This window comes from Electrona antarctica, assembly GCF_951216825.1.
Source record: "Electrona antarctica genome assembly, chromosome: 3".
Lineage (NCBI taxonomy): Eukaryota > Metazoa > Chordata > Actinopteri > Myctophiformes > Myctophidae > Electrona > Electrona antarctica.
Window position 1 is genome coordinate 37,276,804 of NC_136808.1, and position 12,207 is coordinate 37,289,010.

The 12,207-nt window shown below is 39.6% G+C and overlaps 1 protein-coding gene across 4 annotated transcripts; it reads left to right on the forward strand.

The window, feature by feature from the left end:
• Positions 1-3,448: 3,448 nt before the first annotated feature.
• aktip (akt interacting protein) lies at positions 3,449-12,207 on the forward strand. 4 transcript variants are annotated; one of them, XM_079496775.1, is made up of 10 exons: positions 3,449-3,697; positions 4,516-4,655; positions 6,256-6,464; positions 6,969-7,033; positions 7,524-7,624; positions 8,086-8,174; positions 9,098-9,196; positions 10,138-10,245; positions 10,613-10,673; positions 11,294-12,207. In XM_079496775.1, exons 2-10 carry the CDS (start codon positions 4,608-4,610, stop codon positions 11,402-11,404), a joined length of 891 nt encoding a protein of 296 aa, XP_079352901.1. In that variant the 5' UTR covers positions 3,449-3,697; positions 4,516-4,607; the 3' UTR covers positions 11,405-12,207. The 4 variants fall into 4 exon arrangements, with proteins under 4 accessions (XP_079352901.1, XP_079352899.1, XP_079352898.1 ...); XM_079496773.1 differs by having other exon boundaries at positions 3,450-3,701; positions 6,253-6,464; XM_079496772.1 differs by having other exon boundaries at positions 3,451-3,697; positions 6,253-6,464.

Sequence of the window (12,207 nt, forward strand, 5' to 3'; positions counted from 1 at the left end):
ATACAATCACATTAATGGAGTCAATAATTTGTATTTACTCTCAAACTTGGACAATGTCATTTCTCCCAATTAATGCAACCACCCATGCATTAAATTAGTTTTTTTTCTTCTCTCTCTCTCTCTCTCTCTCTCAGAATAATAATCAGGGATAATTGTTAGGACATCAATCAATCAACAGAAAGAACTGCCATTGAAGCGTGGTCCAAAAATAAAGAAATATGTGACGCAAATGGGTTTGGATCCACCCGCCCTCAGGGGACTCCGTTGTGCAGTGCACCGAAGGAAGGAAATTAAGTGAAACAAAGACAGAAGGACCACATTACATGCCGATCAAAAAGCGTTCCAGACTAGATTTGGGGTAACCTGTTTTGTGCAAAGTTGAATAGATCTCTATGACAAGAATCAAAATACCAGAACACACAGATGCTGTTGTAACTGACATGTCCTTGTGATAATTAGGATGAGAAGCGCCTACTGTATGAAGAAAAACATGGTTTGAATGTCATAGAGGTCACAGCGAAGGGGGTGAGAAAGGGGTGAGAAAGAGCATGACAATGGGTTTATGGCTTCAATAATGAATGTTAACAATTTAACATTTTCCTAAACACACCTACAAAACAATACTGCAACAATACAGTCAACACTCTTCAGGAAACACTACCCTTCCTCTCTGCCTGACCTACTTGTTGTTAACTAGTTGTACGAACGCTTGTTTTCTATTGTTGTATTGTTTATTGGATCTTGTTTAGTCGATACACTTAATTGTTTTAGCTCATGCTCATTTGATTTAGCTATTTTGTCTCATCTGTTTAAGGAAATAGGTAGCTGATATATTGCACTTTTACCGTAGCGCTAGGTATACTCTTGGTTGCTTGTTTTTGCAGAAAATGCACTAAAGACTTCTGGTGATTAGTAGTTTTTGTTCCCTACCTATGTTGAATACACTTATTGTAAGTCGCTTTGGATAAAAGCGTCTGCTAAATGACTGTAATGTAATGTAATGTAAGAGAGAAGTAGCTACAAAAATAATTCTGTTCAATTTCTTGGAGTGTGTTGAGTTGGTAACCCTATTAAACCGTTCATAATAACGAATATTTGAGCTCTTTTATGGGTTTATAATTGCTTTACATTAGGAAGTGATAAAAGTAAATGTAACAACAATGAAGTCTCAGACTCACATGATGCAGATTATTCCGCAGAAGGCCTGGTCTTCAACCTCCAAAGATTTTCACATCACCCCTCTTATCTTCTGCGCTCCATTCACTGTCTTCTGGTTGCTGCTCGCATTCAATTCAAAACATTGGTGCCTACAAGGTAATCAAGGGAATGACACACCAGGGTCAGGTCAGCCATGAGTTCCCTTCCTCAGCGCTATGTTGTCTATCAGAACCAGGCAGCCCTTCACATCCAACACATTCCCGCTCCCAATTTATCACACAAGGGACAGACTCAGAATGCCTTACATACTGGGTTCACCTTTAGGGTCATTTTTTCCAATTTCCAAGTGCAGGGTAGTGAGAATGTGAGATCCTGAAATTACAAGACCTCTCGCCTCAAAACACTTTTCCCGGTTCAAATAAAGTAAACTTAACCTTAAGGTCCTAAAACTAAGCCATGCTAATCTTATTCTTAAAGGGTAAGACCACTTTTGTAGAGGTTTGGGTTGTGTAGTTACCTTGCCATGATGTAACTCCAAATGTGGACAAGAAATCAAAAATAATTTCTCCAGTGATTAGAAATTGATAATTCAAAATATGCTCCTCATTGACTTACATTGTACGCTGAAACAGCTCTCAAAGTCACTCTTTTAGTATGTAAACAAACACAAACAAAGTTGTTTCAGACAATATAGAGCAACACCAAAACTCATGTGGTTTTATTTCTTCATAAAAATGGTAACTTCCTGTTGATTTTACTATATGAAGATCTGGATCCGGATCCATGGATCCAGTCCGGGTTTTCTTCTGAATAAAAATGGACAAATCAACAGGAAGTTAACATTTTTATGAAGAAATAAAACCACATGAGTTTTGGTGTTGCTCTATATTGTCTGAAACAACTTTGTTTGTGTTTGTTTACGTACTAAAAGAGTGACTTTGAGAGCTGTTTCAGCGTACAATGTAAGTCAATGAGGAGCATATTTTGAATTATCAATTTCTAATCACTGGAGAAATTATTTTTGATTTCTTGTCCACATTTGGAGTTACATCATGGCAAGGTAACTACACAACCCAAACCTCTACAAAAGTGGTCTTACCCTTTAAACGTAAATTACGTAACCTCAGTAAAACGAATACAAGAACCGCTGGAGGTGAGAGTTCCGTTCGGTTACAAGATACTGGCGACTCCCAACACCTGAAATAGAAGTTGTAGGAGTTCCATCTTTCGCATCAGCATCGTCACTATAATGACGCTGGGGGCAGCCTTTTGTGTACCATGTTGAAGCCATGTGGATGGCAAGGCTTCATGTAGGTCTGTGTAGACCTGTGTAGGTCTGTGACACCAGTGATCTATGGCAGTTGTTCTCAAACTTGTTCATGCATAGGATTTGGCCAAGGACACCCATCTGAAAATGTCTTGTTGTGCCATACGATACATTTTTTTAAATCTTTAAAAGTAGCAAATATACAAGCTCCAACGTATAAATGGATAAAGTGGTTAAAATGATTAATAACACGCCATATGCTTTATAGATTAAATTATGGTAGGTATGTTTGGATAAAAAAATCACAATACCACAAAATCATCTGATTGACAGCTGTTGTGCTTGGTCCAGCATTCAGCTGCTGTTTTGTTGTTGTGAGTCACACTTTCACGTGGCGGAACATCAGCCAAACACCGACAGGAGTGTTTAGTCGACCAATAGAATTCCAGCGTTATACATTTTAAACGCCCACCACCGCCATTATGTTAGATTTAGTTCCAATGTTATACTGAAATTGGTGACATATCCAATTTTGTGATTTTAGGGGTCACTGTTTTGCCATTTTCTCTGTCGGGAGGGTCAAAAATCGAAATGCAATGACATAACATAAGTAGGCCTACTCATGTTTTAGCCTACTTAAGTAAAAGTATCAATACTGCAATGTAGAAAAAATTCCGGTATTCAAAATGTAGTCTACTTGTAAAACTAAAAGTAAAAGTACTCATTGTGCAGAATGTCCCATTTCACCAGTTCAAAATGTATTAAAACATTCTATTGAAAATAGCAGATATACAAGCTCACAATGCATTGCAGTTGTTGTGTTTTGTGAATGTGATAATAATTATAAATTATAATTCTATAACTATATTATAGTAACTAAAGTTGTCAAATAATTGTAGTGGAGTACATGTAGGCCTACAATATGCCTCTGAAATGAGATGTAGTGGACTAGTGGTAGTGCACAGTACTGTAAAAGTATTTGAAAATTGGAAATACTGAAGAAAATAAAAAATACCCGGTCTACTTGTCTCTCGACGAGGACACAGGAAGTCACAGTATTCAGTGGGTCAACAATTCCAGTGTAACAGTGTTTCTTCTCGGTCTGTCAAATAATAGTAGCTGCTGTTTGTTACCTATAGTACTGTTATAGTTACTTAGCAGGCTGACAGCTACGGTAGGGGGTGACAATAAGCAGCCGAGACCAACTCCTTCGGGGGAAAAGGACGTTTTAACACCGCCACTAAAGATAGTTTCACTGTTCTGTCGAGGACGGTAAGTAAGTTGACACCAGTCTGTTAAAGGGAAGGAATAAGGGGGGCAGAGACAACTTGTTTGTTAGCGAAGGGCATCTTGCTAGGCTAACGTTAGCATTTAAGGTAACGTAAAATTCATTCAAGCTAAAAAACAAAAATACAATGGACTTATTTATCGTTGCCTTCGTTCTCACAAAATGTCAGTGGCGGAGTGGTAATAATAACATGACGTTTAGAGTTGTAATTGTTGCTGAGCTGCTGAAGTGGGCTCAAACTGAGCCAGGTCAAGCTAACGCTATAGCTACCGTTTGTGAGGCGGTGCTACACGGATCTCCAGGAATGTGAATATTTTCAGGCTCGTTGACAAAGTGAAACAGCCTCAGAGTCAGCCTGCAAGTGCATGACATCAAACAAAGTCACCACACACACCAACACCAATGATCTGTGTGTGAACACCAAGATCTCACGCAATGTCGACGAGAGGACGAAACGGCACTTATTATAGGGTCGTAGGCGGCGTAGCATAATGCTAACACAAAAACAATCTGTAGCCTTGGATTTTAAGACTTATCATAGATATTTTATCGAGTCTGACTTTAGCTTTCATATCTATATGCAAATTATGCATGTTGTGCAAATATCAAAATTGATAAAGAACTATGATAGTCTTGCAATGCAAAGGCGCCAGTCTATCTGGAACAGCTATATGTCAGCCAGCTAGCACACAACAGTCACTAATGTTGGTTCAACAAGTTAACAAGTTCATTTAGCTCAACTGTAAATGTGTGTGTATGATCTTTTAGGTTTTTATTTTTCTCATGTGTATACCTCCTGCAGACACACCAGCTCTGGATGGCACAGGTGGCATTTGTCGTGGCTCCCACATAAACGCACACAGAGGTCCACACACTTGATCCTCTGTATGAGTAATGAACCTGAACCCCTTCTGGAGCATGTCTACTAATACAGGACGTAAGGTAAGGACCACAACACAACCGCACAGACTGATGCAATGACTAGAACAACTTGACGCAAAGTTATCTCTCTTGGGAAGATAATTTAGCTGCATCGGTGCACCCACATTTTTTTTCATCTAGTCATTTGCTCTCGTCCGACTCTGAATACAAAAACGCCTGCCCTGGGTCAAATCCGTCGCCACGGGTATTCCTAAATGTAACCTCAGTAAAAGTATGCCTAAACCTAACCTTATTCCTAAACCGTAACCTCGGTAAAACTATGGCTAAACCTAACCGTATTCCTAAACTTAACTTAATCAATAAAACTATGCCTAGCCTTAAACTTATTCCTAACCTTGACCTCAGTAAAACAAATTCAAGAACCACTGGGGGCGAGCATGTTTTGGGGTCAAGTGTTCCAGTTATCGTCTGTCTAATGCATTTTACTCTGTTGTTGGGTACTTTTAGAGTGTTTTATTGCATGTAGTGTTTACCGTTTACAGTAGTTTTGAGTAACACCACCTTGCCGGTGTTTGTCCAACAACAGAGACACAGGTTGGCTTAAAACCTCTTCACCTGTTCCCGCTTGTCCTGATTTTGTCTTGGCTTGATCTAGGAGAACTGGATTTGAGTTATGTTGTTTATCAAGTCAACGGACTTGTCATGTGCTCAACTTGTGACATGACAGATTCTCTATACAATCACAGCTATTTCACATCAGATAATGATCTTATTCCTTCATTAAAAGTCTTAAGAATGGTAATTGCAGTAGTAAATTGTCTACATTTTAAAAGCTTTACTTTACTCTCCAGGCAAAATGTGCAGTTGTTTTTGTTTGCTTTGGATTTCGAAGGAAACAATTGACCTTTTGTCTTTGAATACAGATAACTTGATACTATATTGATTGGAAAATGTCTGACATTTGACCTGTTGTCACTTTGCTTGTCTGCTTTTCTTTGTCTATTGTTGATGCCAGCGATAACGGTGTTAAAGGATCAATCTGTTTGCCTAGTACTAGCTCTGCTATTCTATTGGCTTAGAGATTTTAGCATGCTGATGGGATCTGGTGGGTAAAATTGATACCATACCTCTAGCAAGGGTGACAATACACCCTGCCCTAAGTGACTTCTCAGAGCTGCATTGTTATTGGTTTCCACTCTTCAACATTATAGCATAGCCTCATTTTTCAGAAATGTGCAGGTTACATCTATATCGCCTCAACTCGCATTCCCACTTTATCTGCTAATGGCCGTCATTGGCATAGGATTGGAGCTGTGCTTTCTTCTGAATGTCACTCTAGACAGAAAACGTGTCCCAGAGGAGCTGGGGAACAGATGCCAGACGGACAGTGAAATGTGAGAGCATGGTCACAGCATATGGTCACTGCCCATCGCTGCTTGTGTACTTTCTAGTGTGCACAACACTCAAAAACAGTGGCCCACTTCAACTCGGTTTCTAATTAAACTTTTCATCCCTCTACTTTTTCCACTTAGCCACGAAATTCATCCTGCCAACAACATTTTCCAATTCAGGAGATGTATAATGGATCGTTTCCCCCTGAGAATTTGCTCAACGTGCCAGTTTTACTCGAGTGCCTGTTCTCTCCTGTCTTTAATAGCAGAGATCTGACAGCGAGGAACAGAGTGGGCAGGCAGACCAGAGAGCCAGCCCGGCCCGGCCGCCCTTTGGCAAAAAGCTACTTCCTGCCATCCCTAAGAATGCAGTCCCCGTCACTAAACCCCCTTCATTAGCTGTTTCGGCCCAGTCGGCCAACGGCACGCACGCCTCCTATGGCCCGTTCTACCTGGAATACTCATTGCTGGCAGAGTTGTAAGTACAGGAGGCAGTAGTTCTCAAACCTTTCCGTGCCTGTGACCCACAGATTGATATGTATTTGCCTGCAGACCCCCACCAAAAAATGTTTTGTGCCAGGGAACTCCAGAAGAAAAGATTTGAGTAAAACAAACATTTTGCTTTAAAAACATATATTCAGAGATTTTTCAAAAATAGCAGATCTATAATCTTATAGCGTGATGCGCTGTAAGCTTGTATCTATTTTTTTAATATCCAACCTATTTGTATCTGCTATTTTTGCAACATATAAATGGATAAAGAGGCTAAAATGATGCTATTTAAGTACTTTTGCTGTTTGAAATGCACAAGGAAAAATATTTAAAAGGCTAAACGTCAAGATGAAGATAACATGTTTAACTAGTGCTCATCTAGGCTGTTGGAATGGAAATGAATTCAATGCAATTGTTTTCACAATTGTTCCTCCCCTCTATCTGCATCCACCTGACTTTGTGTCATGTGATATGCCTTTGTGACCTGCAGTACATTGGTGATCAAGCAGAAACTGCCAGGAATTTATGTACAGCCATCCTTCAAGTCTGCACTGAGTAAGAACCCCCCCCCTCTGATTTTTAAGATGAATGCCTTCTAAACTCTGTGTGTGTGTGTGTGTGTGTGTGTGTGTGTGTGTGTGTGTGTGTGTGTGTGTGTGTGTGTGTGTGTGTGTGTGTGTGTGTGTGTGTGTGTGTGTGTGTGTGTGTGTGTGTGTGTGTGTGTGTGTGTGTGTGTGTGTGTGTGTGTGTGTGTGTGTGTGTGTGTGTGTGTGTGTGTGTGTGTGTGTGTGTGTGTGTGTGTGTGTACAAATGCCAATGTTTCATGCCAATTGATAGAGAACATTTACCACAATCGTCTTAACAATAAATTAACATGTAACTGGATGCTTGCATTTTGTGTCAAAACATGCAGCTGACATACAACGTGTGTGATGGAGAATACATTTTTACTTTACAGAATACATTTATGCTCGCTCTTGCATGCCCGTTAAGTTTAGATTTGTTTAAATGTGCTTACTCATATGATTATCGTCCTGTCTTCTAGTGTGGTTTGGAGTCATATTTATCAGACATGGCTTGTACCAAGATGGCGTCTTCAAGTTCACTGTGTATATTCCAGACAACTACCCTGACGGGGAGTGTCCTGTGAGTAATTCCCAAACATCAACTTACTTATTGTCCATTTAAAAATCCATTTAAATCTTACATAAAATGGAAATTTGCCTTTGGCACACTGACAGTCGGTATACAACAATAAAAATCTAATTACATAAAATTCACAAATGCATTAAAAATACTATGTAAAATGCATTCCCATAATGCAGCAATAGTAGTCATGGGCTGTAGGGATTAGGTGGTAGAGCTATTTTAATGTTCTTTTATTTAAAATGTCTCTTTATTTAAAATGTCCACTGTGTGTGGAGGTAACACTGTAAATTGGATGTGATATTTGTCAACCCAGGCCTTGGAAGCAAATTTCTCCTAAACTAAAATTAAGGAAATGACTGTCGACCGACCTTGACACAGACACAGTGGACGTTCACATTGGTAGAAGCTTGTTTTCGTATTTCTATTTAAAGACTTTGCTCACTGACATTGCCTTTCAGAAAGTGGTGTTTGACATCCCAGTCTTCAATCCCCTGGTAGACCCCGTGTCTGGAGAGCTCGATGTTAGGAGAGCATTCACCAAATGGAGGTCAGTTCTCAATGACTTGTTTTCTTCCTCAAATTGAGTTTGAACAGCAATAAACAAGTTGTGTATTGTACATTTCATTTGTACAGGTTGTTACTTCCTTCCAGTGGATGAGAGAGTTCAGTTGTATTATAATGTACATACAGTATTTCAACCTAGGTTTAATATTATTACTTTATATTTTTGTTAGCATATCACCACTGTCTGGAAAAATCCTTGTATACGTTTTTGTTTTTGTCACGACAACATAATAACATCGTCTGCCAATTAGGGATGGGCGATGTTGTGATAAATATCGTCCGGACGATACAATATCTCTATGATTCTTTTTCAGAGATATCGTGTATATATATATCGTGATACAGTGAATGCACATTCTATGATTTGCAGTTCTATACCTTAATTTATTTTTTAATTTACCTTAATTTATTTTAATTTAAGTATTTTGGTCTAAATGTTACTTTTTTAAATTACTTTTTTCTTTTCGTTTCTGTTACCTTGTAGGTGGTTGTGCTGTTGAGTAACTTAAAAAATAACCAGAATAAAAAACAATAAAAAACATGTAAAAGAATCGTCATATCGTGCTTGAAAATATATTGAGATATTATATTTTTCCATATCGCCCACCCCTATGGACAAATGGAAACCTCATATGTCCATAACTGTTAACTTGTCAGGATTCAGGATAAATCGGGCAGATCTACAGGCTGGTAGATCTAAGCTCAAAACACGTCGCTTTTGTGCTGCGTTTCAAGCTTGTGGATCTGCTACTTTTGATACATTTGTGTGACACTAGTATAGTATGATCAAGTAGGAAAAACCCTCCACAAAAGTTAGAATATGAAGATTGTGCCAGACAGTAATGATTCACAGTAAGCACGGTTATTGGCATATCATGAATGCATTTGTCCTCTTGTCTGTTGTAGACGAAATCACAACCACATCTGGCAAGTCCTGATGTACGCACGCACCGTGTTCTACAAGATCAACACTCTGGAGCCACTCAATCCAGAGGCTGCTGTGCTGTGAGTATCTGCTGCTGTACAATCTATAAGGAGAGAAAACATGACACCACCTACTCTTAAGCCAGATTTACTTTGCTGTACACGGGCGTGGCATGCCAAAAATAAACGATCACAAAGCTCATGAAGCATTGTGAGCTCATGGATATATTTCGGTAATACACAAGTCTCCAAAAGAATCACTGCCTGCTTACAGACATCATCATCATTCATTTATTTACAGTGTAATAGCCCATCCTTGCATTGGCTTCCAATCTATTTCAGAATATATTTGAATTTCTTACTTTTAAGGCCATCTCCGTTTTGCCCGATCCTATATCCAACCGACTTGAGCCATATGTACCAAAGCGCAATTTGAGGTCCTCAGACAAAGTTGTCATAGACATCTAATTTGACCAAAAAACAAAATAAAAGGTGATCGGGCCTTCGCATTCAGAGCTTCGACTCTGTGGAATGGTTACACACCGGCATTCTGAGGCCCTCTATTCCGATGCACCGCCATTCCGACATACACATTACTAACTCTGTCCCTAACTCTTACTGCATGCGGAAGCCATGTAGTCGGAATGGCCATGCGTCGGAATGCCACTCTGTTGCCCTGGCGTGTGGCGATCAGGCTTGCATAGTCTGTGCCCTGTTCAAACCCACATGAAAACTCTCTTTTATTCCCCAAATCTCTTGCAATGTTGTGTTTTTGATTCTCTGTGAAGCACTTTGTAACTCTGTTTTGAAAGGTCCTATTTAAATAAATCTTTACTGTACATTTGCATACAGTACAGTTCATGAAATGTTTCCTCTCCAGCGCCATTACCCATCCTAACTATTAAGAGCAGTGGGTTGCTATGCTATTTATACAGCTCACAGGGAGCAGTTGGGGGCTTAAGTGTCTTGTTGAGAGACGTATATCAGTTTTCCTTGTTCCCTCCCTTTTGTCTTTCCCTCAGGTATGAAAAGGATGTACAGTTGTTCAAAAGCAAGGTGGTGGATAGCGTGAAACTATGCAACAGTCATCTGTTCGACCAGCCCAGGATAGACGATCCCTATGCAATAAGGTTGGTGAATGTTCTAGCCAGTTGCACACCCCAAAAATAACAGATCTATGCAATGCAATTGAGTCTATGTTATGCTCATTACTTGATAGCATAAAAATAGCAGACCTACAAAGGTCGGTTATTTTTTATGCGCGACACCGCCGTGCGACTAAGTATGAACTGGGCCTAACTCGGGCTTCCCCCATTCCTCACATTCCACTTTTTGTCACAGCCACAGCAAAACGGGAACACGCCCTGTAATCATGAGGTGTGACTGTGTGTGATGTAACCTCAAAACGAAACAAATGGATGTGATCTGATCGCTGTCCTGCCCATTTGTCTCCTTTCTCTCTCCATTTGCTTTGTTTTGCCCTTCCACTACGTTTAGCTTTTCACCATGGAATCCACCTGTTCACGAAGAGGCAAAGGAGCGGATGTTCACGCACAAAGTACGTTTTCCTAAAAATGAAATGGGGGCGGGAGTGTTTCAGGGCAGTGTTTTTGTGCTTCGTTTTCCAAATACCAGTGGTAGAAAGTAACAAAGTACATTTTACTGTACTTAAGTACCATTTTGAGGTACATTTACTTTACCGGAGTATTTCCAATTTTCTATACTTCTACTACTACATCTCAGAGACAAATATTGTACTTTTTACTCCACTTAGAAATCTTTACTTACTAGTTACTTTGTAGATTTTGATTATTATTACAAAACATACATTAACCACTTCAGACCTATATACAGCCGATCTACAAGCTCACAACATGTTTCATCATGACGTGTTGTGTTGTGCTTGTAGATCTACTGTTTCAAAATATTTTTTTTAAATGTGATAACTTTCTGAATAATGACTGATTTTACTTAAGTATATTTTGATTGACAGACTTGTAGTTGCAGTATTGATACTTTAACTTTTCCCCCACCACTGCCAAATACTGTGAGAGAGCAATAGAAGTAATTCACAGTGGTCTGGTCTAACAAGAGATATATTCCTGCTGCCAGACATCTTTGGTTATGAACCACTGCCGTCTCTTATAATGACTGGTGGTTTGTTCTTGTGGACTTTAGAGACGGCCTGAGGACCACCACAAAGCAATGCAGGTGTCCGGTCTGTCATGGGTGAAGCCTGGATCCACGCAACCCTTTAGCAAAGAAGACAACCCTCCTCCACAGAGCTGAGCCTGCGCTGCTGCAGGTCGGCCACCAGAGGGAGGCAAAGAGCAGCATGCCATCCCTACAGTACAAACTTCACTTATTCAGCTGTTGAGCGTGACATGGGATCCCTTGAATCAGTTGAATGGACTTCATGTTAACTACCTATATTATTGCTCGGCTTTAAACAAAAATAAACATTTTAGGCAACTTCTCCAACCAGCTTTAGGCTGAGAACAAACCTTTACATTATACGTCGTAAATCGCCAATGACAACTGGATGTCTTAGCAACACACTAGGCTGCCATGCAATCAAAGACTTTTCTCATTAAATGTGCTTTTGGGACACTTGCACATGCTTTGGGTGAGGAGATGACTTCCCAAATGGGACTAAAAGGACTAAGTAAGGCCGTTTTACAGTTATGCGGTAAGTAATGGACTGTATCGTATCATTGGAATGGACTCAGGATGGTTTGTGTGTGGGCCTTGGAATGTTTAGAGTCCTGTCTGTATAGAGGGGTTCAGTACAGAGATTTCCCCTCGAGTTTTACACCGTATCCCATTTGAATAACTCATTTTATATTTGACTTAATTCTTATTTGGTAATGTTAGGACTTTTCTTTTCTTTTTTACTTTGTAAACTATTGTCTTAAATAGCTCATGATATATATATATATATAATACATAAATATTTGAAGCAGAGCAGGCAAGTATGGTTTAATCACAATGTTAAATTAAATACTCATGTAATCCCCCCCCCCCCCCCCCCCCGTATTTTAAACGTTTTCACTCTTTAATGACTATCAATTAAAAGTATGTGTAAAATGGAT

Excerpts from the sequence above, each read along its gene's own strand:
- aktip (XM_079496773.1), top strand. The coding sequence starts at position 4,608 with ATGAACCTGAACCCCTTCTGGAGCATGTCTACTAATACAGGACGTAAG. Across the intron at positions 7,625-8,085 it reads ACCCTGACGGGGAGTGTCCT|AAAGTGGTGTTTGACATCCC; the intron begins GTGAGTAATTCC and ends ATTGCCTTTCAG. Across the intron at positions 10,674-11,293 it reads AGCGGATGTTCACGCACAAA|AGACGGCCTGAGGACCACCA; the intron begins GTACGTTTTCCT and ends TGTGGACTTTAG.